Raw genomic sequence first — 16,288 nt, 5'->3', positions numbered from 1 at the left:
ATAACTCCATTGCCTAAAGAAATTTACTACTGATGGCTAAGATATGCCCATTTTATGCCTTTAAAAAAAATATCTACACACACACACATGCATTAAAACTAGAACCAGTGTCATCTGTAACTTTTACTCTCCCAACACAAACGAATATTTTAATACTATAATGTCATTTTTCTAAAACGTGATCTTAATGACATATTCAATTACATGGAAGCCCCATAATTTAACCAGTTCCCTACTTTTAAACACGATTCCGCCCTGTTATAAACAACGCTGTGACAAACGTCTTTCACACCAACCTTTTTGGATGTCCCTGGTTGTTTCCTTAGGATACCTTTCAAAAGGTGGAAGAGTGCTAGGCCAAAATCCTTTCAAGGATTCCATTACCCTCTTGCAGGCTAAACTGGAGTGGTGACACTATAGGTGCCTCCCTCCCTCAGGGTGGGCATGTCCACCTCTACACACCCTCATCCTCGCCTGGTGTCTGGAGGTCTCCTTCAACTCACTGCCTGGTGCTCTCGTCAGAATCAAAACCCACACTAGAGTTGCCACTGCAAGCTTGAAAACACGCTTTGATGCAGACTGCCTGCTTCATGTGTTTTAAAAATTTACCTCTATGGGTCTTGCCCTAAGTGATCTCAGCCAGGCTCAAGCTTTTAAATCCCATCTGTGTGCTGGTGACTCTCAAATTTATACCCCTGACTTTGACCTTTCTTCTGAACTTGAGTCTTTTTTTAAAAAAAATATTTACTTATTTGACTGTGCAGGGTCTTTAGTTGCATCATGTGGGCTCTTTTAGTTACAGCATGTGAACTTTCACTTGTAGCAACCAGGATCTAATTCCCCGGCCAGGGATCGAACCTGGGCCCCCTGCATTGGGAGCCCCGAGTCTTAGCCACTGGACCATCAGGGAAGTCCCTGAACTTGAGTCTTGAGTCTTCAGCAGCAGACTGGACCTCACCAATAGGATTTCTCATCTGGCATTTCCTTCTAAACGTGCCCCAGGCAGTTTTCTTTGCCATTCTCTCCTCCACCTCCCATATCGTTCTTCAGGGTTCCGAGGCTCAGTCAACTACCCTTCCCCTAGCCGTTCCAGGCAGAAAGTTGAGTATTGTCCTGTTTCCCTTCCTTTTCCTCACCCAACACCCACTCCATTAAAAAAACCTGTCACTTCCCCTCCAACGTGCATCTCATACCTGCATACTTCAGAGATATCACTTTGGTGACAAAGGTCCATTTAGTCAAAGCTATGGTTTTTCCTGTACTCATGTACGGATGTGAGCGTTGGACCAGAAAGAAGGCTGAGTGCCAAAGAATTGATGCTTTCAAACTGTGGTGCTCGAATAGACTTTTGAGAGTCCCTTGGACAGCAAGGAGATCAAACCAGCCAATCCTAAAGGAAATTAATCCTGAATAATCATTGGAATGACTGATGGTGAAGCTGAAGTTCTAATACTTTGGCCACCTGATGCGAAGAGCTGATTCATTGGAAAAGATAATGATGCTGAGAAAGACTGAGGGCAGGAGGAAAAGCGGGTGACAGAGGATGAGAGTGTTGGATGGCATCACTGACTCGACTGACATGAGTTTGAGCAAACTCTGGAGATAGTGAAGGACAGGGAAGCCTGGCGTGCTGCAGTCCATGGGGTTGCAAAAAGTCGGACATGACTGAGCGACTAAAACAGCAAACCCGGTGTCTACTGCCACCGCTCGTCCTAGCTCAGCCGCCCCATCTGGATTTCTGCAGGGCGTCCGGCAACAGGTGGAATGAACTCTCTCACTCGAGATCCCTCAGGGGCTGCCTGTGCTCACTCCTTATCATGTCCACGCTGGCCCCGCATCACCTGACCCTGGCGTTCCCCCCAGCTTTGCTTCGTGCCTCTTGCCCCCATGGCTCACTTGCTGTAGCCAGTCTGACCTTCTTTGCGACTGTCCTAAGTGCACCACGCCATGCCAGCTCTCACCCACGCTAACACACTTCTCTCTGAGGTGCTATTTCCTCTGCTTATCCCTCTCCCCTCCGAGCCAAGCTCCAGGCCCCAACTCTTGTGACTTCTCCCTCTTTTCCTCTTTTATCAGGACAGCTGTCCTCTCGGAGAGGCTTTCTGTAATCAGTCAACCTAAGGACGATGCTCCTTATTGTCCTCTGGTCCCTGGACCCCATTTCTTTTCTTCTTAGCTCTTACATAGTTTGTGATTTAAGAATTTTTACTTGTTTGGTTCATCCATCAGTGGACAAGCCCCCTGAAGGCTGGAAAAAGATGTCTTATTAGTTGATTGCGTTGTTCCCTGTGTTCCCAGGGCCTGGCCCAGGGCCAGTTAGTTTAAATCTTTAGATGGACAAAAGGCCTGTAAGCTCCTTGGCAGCAAGAGTGCCAGCTTCAGTCACTGTCTTTGGGCATCACATGTCCTGCCTGGAACAGTCACTCAACGGATGCAAGATACAGACTTGGACTGCAAGGAGATCCAGCCAGTCCATCCTAAAGGAAACCAGTCCTGGGTGTTCATTGGAAGGACTGATGTTGAAGCTGAAGCTCCAATACTTTGGCCACCTGATGCGAAGAACTGACTCACTGGAAAAGACCCTGATGCTGGGAAAGATCGAAGGCAGGAGAAGAAGGGGACAACAGAGGATGAGATGGTTGGGTTGCATCACCGACTCGACAGACATGAGTTTGAGCAAGCTCCAGGAGTTGGTGATAGACAGGGAAGCCTGGCATGCTGCAGTCCATGGGGTTGCAAAGAGTCGGACACGACTGAGTGACTGAACTGAACTGACAGACTGAATGAACGAATGTTTCCTGCTTTCTCAGCTGGTAACTGAACCCCGAGCGCTGTGATTTTCATACTCTTTCTTTTCTCTCTCTCTCTCTCAATCTTTCCGCCCCCTCCTCCCCCGCCCCCCCCTCCCCGCAAAGCTTCTTTTTTTTACCTGGTTGTATGCAGATTTGGTGCTTCCTTGGACCTCAGGGCTTACATATAAAGCAGTGCCAACCATCCCAGTCAAATGACCTGCAGGGAAGAAGGCAGGGAAAAGGTGTCTAATAACAGGACTTAGAGATAAGGCAAATTTTTATTTAAAAAAAGTTTCTTAAGAGAGAGACACAGTCTGTTGACACTATTCACAGGAAGAAGCAGCATACATTTCACCAAGCTGCTAACCCTGAATCGTGGACGGCCGGCCACATACCTTGGCTCTGCTGTGGTAAAGGGGCAGTGCCAGGCAGGAAGATCTCAGACAGGCCAGGTCATGAGGTAATCTCCCATTACCACCTGGGGTCAAAGTATAACTGCTTGCCCATAGAACCAAATTATTCTAATTGAAGCTCTAGTTTCTTAAGAGTCCTCAAGAACAATCAATATAGTGAAGAGGGGAAGAAAATTAAAGAATGTTCATAATTTTGTTAACTTAATGAATAATTATAATTTGCTTTAGAATAAAATCTTTACAAATGAAAAACAGGTTTCAAATTGAGAAATTTTATACTGTATTGCATATTTAAAATTGTCCTGTTAAGTATTCTTATCACAAAATTGGTAAAGATAATAATAATAAGTAAGAAGGCAGGGAGAAACTTGGAGGTGATGGATATGATTATGGTGATGTTTTCTAAGTGCGTATGTACCTCAAAAGGCCTCAAGTTGTATACATTACATATGTACAGCTTTTTGTATGTTAAAAAAAAAGGGAAAAAAGGAAATTTTGGGGACTGCTTATTAACACATGAATTAAATACACAGTCTTCTGGATTTACCTGAAGGGTCTGATTTAATCAAGTGATCTCCTGATGTATCATCTTGTTTGCCGTCAGCCTAAAAATATAAGTAAGCCAAATATCAAATTAAAATATTATTCCACAGGAATGGATTATCACTTCTAAATGAAGACTGAATAAAAAATACTACAAAGAATCCAGGACAACTGTAATAATGCTTTTCTGAGCTATGTATGTTTTTTAGTTCAGTTAGCCTACTAACATAGGGCTCACTAGAAACCCAATGAGGTCAAGGAGAGGGGCAATTCACCCAGACCTCCTTCATGGCAGAACCCCTTAAAGTTTACCAAAACTAATTTATTTTCATATTTCAAAACAGAATCTATTACTGGAAAGAGTTAAAGAAGACTAATAACAACAAACTCACTTTCTAACTTTCCCACTGCTATTACTTTATCTGGATCAATTTTCACTCTTCTCTCCCAGAGGCTGGTCACCAAATGTATCCCTCCAGAGCTGTGAATACCTCTTAGGGAGCCTCACCTCCTCCACTACATCTGTGGCAGTGCTGTCTTGCATTAACCTGAATCACTGTTTTTCTCTCATCATTCCATGGATTCCTGTTATAAGCACTACCACGGATAACAACAGCTGTAACATTCTCAGAGCAGGGCACTGCTCCAGGGCTCACCTAAATTCTTATTTTATTGCGGTGACAACTCTGAATTCGGTACTTACCTTAGGCACATGTTTTAGAAAAGACGCTAGGAAGCTCAATAACTTACCCATGGCTTCTGGCCCAGGCAGCGGGCATCCAGAGCCTGAGCTCTCATCTACTTCACGTGCATGTGGTCAGTCGCTCAGCTGTGTGGGCTCTTTGCGACCCCATGGACTGTAGCCTGCCAGGCTCCTTGGTCCATGGAATTGCCCAGGCAAGATACTGGGGTGAGTTGCCATTTCCTTCTCCAGGGGGTCTTCCCGACCCAGGGATCGAACTTGCGTCTCCCACATTTTCTGCATTGGCAGGCACCTGGGAAGGCCCCCTTATAGGGGAGGCCCTTATATACTAAAGGCCGACAGACATAGACTAAACGTCTGTCTATAGACTAAAGCTGACAGACACAGACCGTCTATAGACTAAAGCCGAGACATCAAATTAAATTCGTTCGTTTGGTCTTAGCACTCTGAATTCGCCACCATGCTGGTCAGGACCACGTCCTTACTGTGCCCCTTCCACTTCCTCCCTCTCTGTTCCTTCTAACGTCACCTTCTAATTTGGCCCTTTGGTCCTTCTCACTATTAATTTCTTCCTCTGATCACCCTTAGAATTAACTGTGTTTACCACAGACTTTGGTGCTGTAAGCTCTGGCTCGTGATGTTAAGTAAAATTCTTCCCCTAGTATTCAATCACCTGCAAGAATCCCCAACCTTAAGCCATCTTCTTTCATGGCTCCCCTACACCCTCACAGTTTCAACCAACCAGAAACAGGTTGGCCTTCGACAGTCATGTCTGCTTACCCCAGGGCCTTTGCTTATGCAGTTCTTTTTCTCTGGAACCCCTGACTCTGGTGTCACCAGGCCCTGCCCTCGATCCCAGCCTACTGGACTTTCAGGCCCATATGAAATGTTATTTTCTCTGTGCAGTGTTTCTTTATCCTCATAACCATATGTAAATTTTCAGTCTTTTAATCTTATATGACTATTTCACTTACATTGTTTTAGCTTTGTTTGTTAAACTATAATGTTGTGAATAACATTAATACTTTCTGACTTTTGCTGTCTAGAACTCATTCTCCTGATGTTTCATGGTTTTTAAGTCTTATTTCCTTAAGTTAAAAGTCCCTGGAGTGTAAAACATCTTGCTCAGTGTCTGGCATGGTAGACCAAAACACCAAATCATTTCATAAAGTATTATATGCCTTTGCCCTAAACATCACCCACTAACTAATAATTGTATGTCTCTCAAGAGGAATGCACTCACTAAAACATATTCACAATCTCAAAGTCTGCAAGATAATTTACAGCCACTCCTTCAGACTTGTATACTTCCTGGGGATCACACAGCAGAGTTCAGAGAACTCATGAGAATGTTAGAAGACAGGATAATCGAGGCACGTGTATTTGTTTTTAGGCACACTTGAATAAAAAAAATACTCACAGCAAAGGCTAGATGGTCAGTGGCCAAACCAAAATCACCTATTTTGACGTGGTCATCAGAATCCAAAAAAATGTTGACAGGCTTCAAATCTCGGTGAATCATTCCCTGATAGAAGAGAGCAAAGAAACCAACAATACTTTTTCTTAAGAACAGCTTATATTATTCCTGTTTCCTCGTTTAAAAGGACGATCTAGTGATAAAAACCGGGTGAGGCCATCTCCTGCAGACCATGCTAGTCTAGGCTGGCTGGCCTCTGCCACCCTCTCCCAGTCAGCCTGCTGCTGGTCCTGATCAGGTCTGATCCCAACGGTTCCCTTCGGCATCCCTCTCTCAGACTTTCAATGATCCTTCTCTCTGCTGCATCTTGTCTCCCTGTTCTGGTCAGGGAGACAAACACCACTTTCATTTCTTCCTCTATTTATAAACAGGACATCTGGAAATTAGAGTCCTGGACTTTTAGTATAAATACAGTACAGTATAAACATTTTAAGGTTAAAGAAACTTGAGGCACAGGGGGGAAAAAAACATATTTATGCTAATGCATTAGAGAATCTCATGTTTAAAATGTAAGCTGCGTTTCATCCTGAAGCTAGGTCCATTAGCATTTACGTCATGATGACAATTCCTAGTTTTAAAGTGACATTTTATACACCTGGCAAGCTATGTTCTCAGTCTCATCTCTGCTCTTGCTCGATGACTTTCTGGTTTTCCATGTTCCTAGGAAGGGCAGCACTGAGTCAGAATCACACACCTTGGCATGAATCAATCATGCTCTCACTTTCTCTAAACCACTCAGGGAAGCATGCTCCCCTTCCCTACTTGTTCAAGTATTTCCACCTAGCCCAGAGGCTGGCAAACTTTGTCTGTAAAGGGTCAGACAGCAAGTCTTCCAGGCTTCACGGGCCACACAGGCTCTGGCACACCTCCTGCACTGTGCAGCAGCAGCGCAGGCCCAGCCACAGGCGCCACATAAACCGTTATGGCCGCGATTCAGCAAAACGTGACTAAGGGACACACGTCTGAATTTCACGGAATTGTCAGGTGTCATGAGATGTTACCCTTCCTTCAATCTTTTTTACAACTGCTTAAAAATGTAAAAGCCATCCTGAGCCCACAGGATGAACAGAAGTGGCTAGGGATCCTGTGGGCGCCATAGTTTGCTGACCCCTGTCCTATCCTTCACTGTTTTCTTTGAACTGTGAGGTTTTATGCTATTTTCTTATCTTTTGATATGTTCTATTTCTTGTAAAAATAGATTATTTCAAAATACCCATAATTTTCCCTCTATTTCAGTTTTTCTCAAGTCTCATATTTACTTTTGTTATAAATTTTATGTGAAATATGTCAGATGTGAAATGTTGCCAAGCTTACTTTCTCATGGATGTAAGCCAATCCATCCAGAATCTCTCGGAAAAGCCTCCAGAGCCTGACAGTGTCTCGATACAGCCCCTGGTCAATGGTGTCTCGTAAAGTGCTCTTCTCACAGTACTCCATCTACAGATAAGAACGAACCAGGCAGGATTTGATGACAGATTTCAGTCAAGGAGAACGATGGCAATTAGTGTAATCCTGTATTTTAAAACATGGACCACAGATTTTAAGTACTTACAGGAAAGGCTTATCTTTTTTTAATTAAAAAAAGAAACAAACAGTAGTAAAAAAAAACCCCAAAAACTGGGGGGAAGAAGCATACTCTTAGCACTCCAACAAAATCATTCTTTATTTTTCATATTATTGTTCATTAAAAAATAAGACTTTAAAAGCCTTGTCAAAAGTAATACGAAAACAGAATTAAATTAAATTTTATTTAGTTTTACAAGATCGTTTCCAAGCCCACATTTTCAAGAAGGGCCAATTAGTAATTCAATGATGTCACTAGCTTCTCTCATCTGTACGTTAAATTAATGACAACGGCCTTCAAGTCTAGACTGAAACATTGTAAATATCCAAATATTCGAGAAAGGGCTCTATCTCATCCTGCTTGACTGTATTAATCTATCAGAAAACAAGGCAATGTCATTAAGTCTTAGCTCAACATATAGCATTTGATTTATGAAACCAGACTGTATGTTTCAAACTAGCATCAAAGTTGAGATTCCTCATGGATTTTTTTGTTGTTGCTTTTAAAGAGAGGAACACGTCATTTAAAAAGAGAGAAATACGCTCTCAGGCTCAGAATGACATCTACAAATTCTGGCTTGTCTTCCAGAGGGCCTCTGCCTCCCTCACTGTGCTGGCACCCGCACTTTACACACCCCCTTACACACTTTCGCCTCACTGTAACTGTTCAGAGAGTACTGGAATGGAGAAGCTGCTCAATAGTTAGCAGTTTGGGGGACAAACACTTTACCATGAGTGTGAGTGATTTTTGTTAGGAAAAACCTAAAACCAGCTGCAGCTTCTGTAAAGTGACCACCTAACTAACCTCTTTTGAAACATTACACTTGTCTGAGGGTTCCTTCTTTGGCATAGTACTGATTCTCACATGTAAAGATCTGCCTCCTTGCAGATGTGATTGAAAATACTAATAATGACCACAGTCCTGTTCTCTTGGGCCAGAGGCACGTTTTCCTCTTTGGTTTGTGGCTGTCCCTCTGCTGGCAGGCTCCCACTGTCCAGAACGTGCCCCTTGAGAGAGGGAGCAGGACAAAGCCTATAGGCTTCCCTTTAGCAATGCCTCATTGGAGCTGGTTCTCCTATCCCTCAGGGGTTCCAGGACAAGCTACTTTCCTAAAACCAGGCTGGTGTGTCTTCTGTGCACACGAGCGTGTTATATGCCTCATAACTTACTTGTCCAGATTTAACTTGTTAGACAAAACAGAATTTCTGTATGTGTACAGTCTAGCGCCTGTGCCCTTGGGTATGGTTCTAATTACTTTACACACATATCTGTGTTTATTTCTCACAAGTCATTAAGGTACCTGCTACTGTTTAATTTACAGGTGATTAAATTAAACTACAGGTGATTAAATGTCCCAGCATCCTGGGACACAGGATACTGAAGAACTTTGCCTGAGCTCACACAGCTGTGACTGGTGGATCCAGAATGTGAACTTCCATGATCCAGGTGAGCTTAGAACTGGAGACCACTGCCTTATGCTGTCTGTTGCTCTGGTACCAGAGAGCTCGGGTTCAAGGCTGAGGGAAAGGGCCTCCATTCTGCAATCCTCTCTGGCTAATTCATCCCTGGCAGTGCTGCTGAGCCCTCTTCTGCTCGTTCTTTCACTCTCATCTCCCAAAACCTACTCACTAGCAACTGCTGGGAGTTGCTGAGTCACTGAGCTGTGTGCCAGGGCCTCACCTGGATGTAGAGGTAGTGCACAGCCTCGGTGGTTGCTGGTGGCTCACTTTCATGACAACTGTTCTTTCCATTGCAATCTTCATCCTAACACAAGAAGAACACAAGAGAGCTCAAAACGAGGCTGAAATGACACAAAGTCATTACTGTCACCAAGTCGTTTATGCCCGCCCTACCACATACACGGCCATCATGCTGCCTTGGAGGGTAGGTGAGTGAGCAGAACAACCACTGTCCTTTTTGATGCTCACTGCACTTAAAAGCCAACTTTGCCAATACCAGAGTCTAACACATCGTTTATAGGTCTATTACTGTAAAGAACAATGAAAGGGACAACAGGAAATAGGTATTAAAGGTGCACAATCCACAGAAAGATTCAAAGTCAATTCCTTCTTACCACTGACATCTTCCTACGGGTAAGAAGGGGTAGAATGTATACAGGTTTATGTTTTAAGGATGCAGTTTTACTGGAATGTAACCTTTGATGGTAGGCTTACTTTGGAAACAGAAGATGAGAAATCCATCTTTAGCTAAAACAATTTAAATATGCTCATGTTACCAAATGGCACACTGCCCTTGGCTATAGCACTAAAGAACCACCACCCGGCTGCCACGTAGGGTGACCAATCCCCCACACCACTTTTCCACATGGTTGTCCCCTACAGCTATTTTTCTAACTCATGTCCCTTCAAAAAAAATTCTTTCTTCTTCTAAATGACATATTACTCTTTCCAACCCCCAAGTATGAAAAAATATTAGGTAGTATTTGATTGTTTCTGATCTGCATTTTTTTTGTGTGGAAACATTTTTCAATGTTTTACTTATTAAAGGAAAAATAACCTGTTATGGAATCAATCAAGTTCTACTCTTTTTTTTGTGGGGGGAGTGGGTGGAGGTGGATCTTAGTTTCCTGACCAGGGATCGAACACGCCCTCAGCAATGAAAGCTCAGAGTCCTAACCACTGAGTCACTAGGGAATTCTCCAAATTCTACTCTTGAATTATTTATTTATTCTAGGGATTATCTGTAGAAAATTGTTAATCTCTTAGAGGCTTCTACCCATCAATTAGAGTGCCCCATGGGATATCTCACTTACTTGAGCAAAGCCAGAATTGTAAATTTGGTGCCCCCATAATAATTAAATGCATAACTAATGCTAAAACCAAAGCGGTTAGCTTAGACTACTTATGCTATTATTCCTTAAACTTCCTCAGGGGTTTAAGGGGGATTTTAATAGAAAAGAGAAGTACTTACAAAAAATGCTGGCTAATGCATTCAAACCTCATTCAAACCAATTTAACTGCTTATCTAAGAGAGTCTATGTGTAGACTTACCTTTATCTACTGTGAATGCACCCTGCTTGTAACTCTTATTTTTATTTTTGGTAATAAAGTCACTGTATCCAGTCCCCAGCTACAGAAGCTTTCTCTAGCAACTACAGACAGCCCTAGAGATCACAAAGCCTCACCCTGAACTCCATGTCATCAGCACTGAGGGGCTCTGCTGGTCTGGGTGGAGGAAGACACAGAACTGAGTGGGGTCCAAGGCTTAAAGCAGTGTTTTCAAATCTTTCAGACCATGTTGTATTTTACAATACTATAGAGACAAGTTCTGTGAACAGTTTACCTTTAGTAGTAGTATGCATTTTGCATTCTATGCTCCTCTCTATAGCACTGAAAATAAAATGAAGCTGGCTGTAACCCTTGAAACTGATTTTATAACCTGTTACAGGATCATGACCTACAGTGTTAAAACACTGTTCTAGAGGATGGTTTATGAGAGTAAGTCATCAAGATTAACTGTGAGAGACCCACATAACTCCACAATTAGGGTATTTATTTCCCCAAATAATTTGCATTCAACCCTCATTCCCAACTACATAATGTTTCCCCAAGTCCTCTAGGAAATGGTTTTCACTAAAAGTGAAGCAAAACAAAAAACCTAGCATGTCAATTTATTCCTTTCTTCTAATAAAGCAGGCCTGTTTTATTCTGTGGATAAACTAAGACATCTAAGTAATCACATGGATAGCGTATTTTAAATAATCATGCTTTTTAAATTGACAGTTTCTATATTTGCATGTCAGATTAAGGCTTTATTATTTTACTTGAAGTGTATAACATCAAACATTTGCTATGTCCCCATCCCATGAAGAATAAAATGGTATCACTTCCATTTATATATTTACCTGATTCTGGCTTTTACTGTTCTCATCTTCATTGTCAAAGATGATATCACTGTCAGAATCTGAAGCAGGTCTTAAAAAGAGAATTAGAGAAAGACTAAAGAAACCAAATTCCCTGTTATATATAATTCAATAGCTAGGGGTCATAATAAACTGCATCCAATCAGATACAATGAAATAAAACCACGAATGTAAATAACTAGGATGGATTCTAAGATGAATTAAACTTTATTTTAGGACCATTAATTATTGGTTCTGTAACCCTTTTTAGAGCTGCAGTAGGCCCCATATCAAGACTCCAAATTAGTTCCTTTATTTCCAGAGTTAGAAGCCTTTATCTAAAAAGAATACTCTTTTAAAAATCCTATTAAATGTATTAACAGGAAGAACTGGAAAAAGTTTCTACTTTTCCTTCTTCCAGGACTTGAATTTTGGAGACCTCTTGAAGATAGCAGGTGGTAAAAAAAAATCTTTGGACTGAATTTGTTTCCTCTCTAAAATAAGTTTCATGTACATGTATTCCCACATGGTCTACAGGACTGGATTTCCAACCTAGTCCCCCTTCCCCTGCCTGGGCCTGGCAGGGAGGCAGGATGCGCCGGAAGCTCTTACAGGAAGGACTGTGAGAAGACGCCCTGCTCCTCGTCGTCGTCCTCGTCGCTGCTGGAGTCTGGGCCGGCGGCGGGGAAGCGGATGCTGGCCGAGCGCTCGCCGGACGTGCTCCATTCCACCGAGCTGCTGAGGATGGGCGGCGGCGCGGCCGCCTCCACGCTGCCCGGGCCGTCCGGGTCGCTGTCGCCTGCTGGCTGGGCTAAGGCTTGCCTGTCCTGGGCCTGGGGACCCGAGTTCGGCGGCGGGGTTGCCGGGCCTGCCGGCCGCTCATGTCTCTCGATCCAGGCATTGTAGTAACGCACGATGTTCTCATGATGGAGGCGCGACAGCAATGTCACCTCGCCCTTGATCCTGCGGAAGTGCCTGCTGGCCGGGTTGATGGGGATGCGCTTCACCGCATAGCAGCAGCCGTCCAGCTTGTTCTGCACCTGCCGCGCGAAAGGGAAGGAAGAGGGGTCCAGCAGGTCAGCCACTCGGAACCGCACGTGGATTGGCATTCCTACTGCACCAGACCCCCCTCCCAAGGGGAACCCCTTAGCCAGAATCCACAGCTACAGTCAAGGACCACACATCTGAAACTCTTAGGCTGAACAAAGTTGTGACTGCCAAAAACTTAGAAAACATCCCACCCCAAGCTAGATATATTTAGCTTGCTAGGAGACTCTGAGGAAAACGTAATATCCATTTTACCTTATTAGCCTTTTTGGCGGCGGGGGATGGGGGGTGGCTGGGGGGGTCGGGGCGGGGGTGGGGGCGGTGGGGGGGCTGGCGCACACCATTTCAGGCAGGATTCATGGCACCGAGGATGGAACACACCCCCTGCAATAGAAGCATGGAGTCCTAACCACTGGACCACTCTGGAATTCATAATCTCCATTTTAATTTATTCACAATTACATCCCTGCCTTGCCAATATCACATCTGCTTTCTAAATTTCCAAGTAAGCCTTGTTGCTTTTCCAACTTTGTTTTTAAAAAATTATTTTATAAACTCAGTATAAAGTTTTAGAAGGTGATTTTAGTTTCTTTCCAATTTTTTTTAACACTTAAAATCACTAAACACAAACTAAACTCCAATAGTTTTAATAGACCTGCATGCAAATTCTAAACATCAGCTTATAAAGAATTTAGGCAAATGACAATTGCCTTGAAACTCATTTTTTTAAACTATAAAATGGAACTTATACCACTGTCCTTACCTCAAAGGTGACTGAAGATTAAATGAAGTGATGTGAGTGAGGCACATGTATCAAGGCCTCACAGAGAAAAGTGCTCAGTAAATATTAATAAAAGTAACTGGCAATAACACATTTACTGCCCATTGATTTTTATTACGAGACTGAAGATTTACAATTGATGTTATGTAGGGACTAGAACAATACAATTAAGAATAAAAGAAAGATACAAGAAAACATTTCAAAGGCAAATCTCCATATATTACATAGAGGCATCCTTACCCTGGGCAGTTTCACTACGCAATTGAATTGGCTGAAAAATTTTATTCAAAATTTTGTTTTCTGAACATTCCAATCAACCATGCAGGTCAACTGAAGTGATAAAAACTAACAACTTGCCCATAGCAGAGGGAGAAACTAGTTGGTTACAAAACATAGCATCCTTCTCTTGCTTGGCTCATGGGCTTCAATTTCTATACCAAAACTACTTTTAAGAATGAGAAAGGAACACTATAAAAATGAGTTTCAGATTATCTTTTTTGGGGATATGAAAACAGTGGTACAAAAGATGTTTTTGAGTCAAACAGGTCAGTCTGAATGCTGGTTGATATCTCTTATTGATGCATGTAACCTCAGGCAAATGAAATAACTTCTCTGAGCCTCAGTTCCCTCATCTGGAAAATGGTATAATACCTATTCTGTAAGAATATCACAAGATTAAAAGACAAGGCATACCACAAGCCTCAAATAGGGAATGTACACTCCAAAAATGACAGCCCTTTTACTGCCATGTTAATAGAGAGGAGGATGGTGGGAAGTTTTGGCACTGTCTTTCAACCTTATGTCTCAGTATATATCACACATATCACAAATGTAAGCAAGCAGGGCTCCCTAGGGCCTTCCCGGGATAAATCCGCCATGATGTCCCCAGCCTGCCTCTTTAGTCTCCCAGGCCTCTCCTGAGTCAGAAAAGGCTGCTCAATAATGACTGAAAGAATGTGAACACAGAGTGACCAAAAAATAGTAGTTGGGCCAGGAGAACTGGAACGATTTAAAAAGTGAATCAGCCACAGAGCAGTCACAGGATCTTTAGTTCTTTCCTGAAGCACAGAGATAACAGTGTCTGAAGCATATTCCTGAATTGTTTTACAGATACTAAAACCCCCACCAGATGGAAGAAACTCATGATGAGCATGAGCATGTAGCCCCCCAGACCAGGTGAAGTCCAAGGACTTAAGATGTTAAGTCCTGTGACACCACCCTGTTACACATCATCAACCAGTCAGAGAATTGTCCATGAGCTGATCACTCACCCTACTGTTCTCTCACCTTGCCATTAGAAAACTGCTTCCCTGGAATCCATTGAGGAGTTTGGGTCTCTTGGGCATTAGCTACCCTTACTCTTTGCTTGGCGCCTGCACTTTCCCTCACTAAATCCTGGTGTCAGTAGACTGGCTCTACTGAGAGTGAGCTGGGTGAGCTGACCCAAGTTTGGGCTGGTAACACTGTGAGTCACTGGCTGTGGTGTAGGGCCTGGTACACGGGAACTCTTAGGAATTCATTTATTAAAATGCAGAGGTGCATGAACAGTAACAGCTCCAACTGCTAATGAAATGCCAGACTTCTGTGCACAAAGCCCTACCTTAACCTGAAAATAGAGATGGGGTGTGAGGGCTGTGAGGTTCTCATAGTGAGAAACCACAGGAAAAACACGGGGCTTAAATTGCTAAAATGTTTTTGTTATATGAGTTTACTAATCACTCCAGAAGGTAGTGAAGGATAGGAAAGCCTGGTGTGCTACAGACTATGGGGTTGCAAAGAGTTGGACACAATTTACCAATTGAACAACAACAACAATAATCATTTTAAAATACTTATAAGGAAATGAAGTTTGATCATGTTTTGCATTCTAAGTATCTAAATACAAAGAAGTTAAAGAAGTAGATCAAAATTATGATGTGAGTTAAAGGGGTAATATATGTGTCAATCACCCATTCCTCTTAAAAATAACTGTGATTACCTGATCAGAATATACCTGCCCAAGCAGATTTATTCAGTCATATAATGTCTATACTTTCAAGAAAAAAGTTGAAAAATTTCCATGATATTATGACTTTGTTTTTTGGAAAACTGGCTGAAGTTTGTCTTTCTGTCCCTGATTACTACAGAAAAACTCATTTGCTTCTTTTTTCAGTGTAAAAGGCCTTCTACAGTGAGACAGGCAAAGCTTCTTAATAATACTCTCAGAATCCTAAACAGAAATCTGCTCTATTGATGGTGGGCTACCTTCTTATGGGTAAGATGATATATTTCTCATATGGATTTGATAATGGTAATCTGGGTCTGTTAAATTCTAACAAAGTAGCTAAATTACACAAAAAAGAATTGAAATCTCTCTCAAGGGGAAGCTGATAATAAAAGTTGCCCAAATAGCCTGGAATGAGGAAAGCAAGACCTAACAGCAGCATACCTTAATAACGTATCACTAGTTTTCCATCTCGGTAAGAGCTGGAAAATAAAAGCCATCAAGACCATCTGGGCCATTTCCCAGTTTGAATTCCATCTCAGTTCTAACCTTGTAACTCTCTTAGCTACAGTGACTCTAAAAGCAAATGGGAGAAAAAGAGGATAATCTTCTTTCTGAAGTGAAGCACAGAGAAACATTCTTCATGCAGAGGCCCTGACTCCACTTGAAGGGCTGTTACAATCATGTAGTTATCATGTTAATGCCCTGCATCAGCGAGGGAAGAGGAATGCATTCTTAATGTGTCTAGTGTAACTTTAAAAAAAGCCTTTAACTACATTAAGGGGAAGATGATCTTTGTTTCAAACAGTTGTATTCACTTTCTTCCCTACCCTCAAAATAGAAATCCTTACCTCTACAGAGATGGAATAGGGAAAGGGCTCTAAAAGGGGCTGGGGACAACTCTATATCACACCTTGATGACGGCTCCAAAAGCTCCTTTGCCGAGAAGCTGTAATTCTTCAAACTCAATGAAATAGCGGGAAAACTGTCTCTGGGTCTCACTGAAGAACGCAGCACTGGGTAGCTGGTTGCTAGGAATGACAGTCTCCACATAATCTTGTCCTCCAGAATCTGAGATAAAACAAGAGAGGCAACTGAGGCATTGAAAACAGAGCTGCAACA

At 42.6% G+C, this 16,288-nt stretch overlaps 1 protein-coding gene across 4 annotated transcripts in view; it reads right to left on the bottom strand.

Annotated features, from left to right (window-relative positions):
- Positions 1–16,288, bottom strand: part of EIF2AK4 (eukaryotic translation initiation factor 2 alpha kinase 4) — a 101,832-nt gene that overhangs the window by 41,020 nt on the left and 44,524 nt on the right. For all 4 annotated transcript variants that reach the window (XR_011258180.1, XM_069596026.1, XM_069596025.1 and 1 more), the window contains exons 11-18: positions 16,080–16,237; positions 11,967–12,394; positions 11,358–11,427; positions 9,173–9,256; positions 7,243–7,365; positions 5,872–5,976; positions 3,753–3,810; positions 2,930–3,009 (exon numbers count right to left, since the gene is read on the bottom strand). Coding sequence is in view for 3 of the 4 variants with exons in the window: in XM_069596026.1 (XP_069452127.1) it covers positions 2,930–3,009; positions 3,753–3,810; positions 5,872–5,976; positions 7,243–7,365; positions 9,173–9,256; positions 11,358–11,427; positions 11,967–12,394; positions 16,080–16,237 (1,106 nt within the window). In the remaining variant the exon portion in view is untranslated. The remainder of the gene's footprint in view (positions 1–2,929; positions 3,010–3,752; positions 3,811–5,871; positions 5,977–7,242; positions 7,366–9,172; positions 9,257–11,357; positions 11,428–11,966; positions 12,395–16,079; positions 16,238–16,288) is intronic.

Source organism: Ovis canadensis, chromosome 7 (assembly GCF_042477335.2).
Source record: "Ovis canadensis isolate MfBH-ARS-UI-01 breed Bighorn chromosome 7, ARS-UI_OviCan_v2, whole genome shotgun sequence".
In the NCBI taxonomy this organism is placed as follows: Eukaryota; Metazoa; Chordata; class Mammalia; order Artiodactyla; family Bovidae; genus Ovis; species Ovis canadensis.
This window is presented reverse-complemented; position numbering and strand designations above follow the sequence as displayed.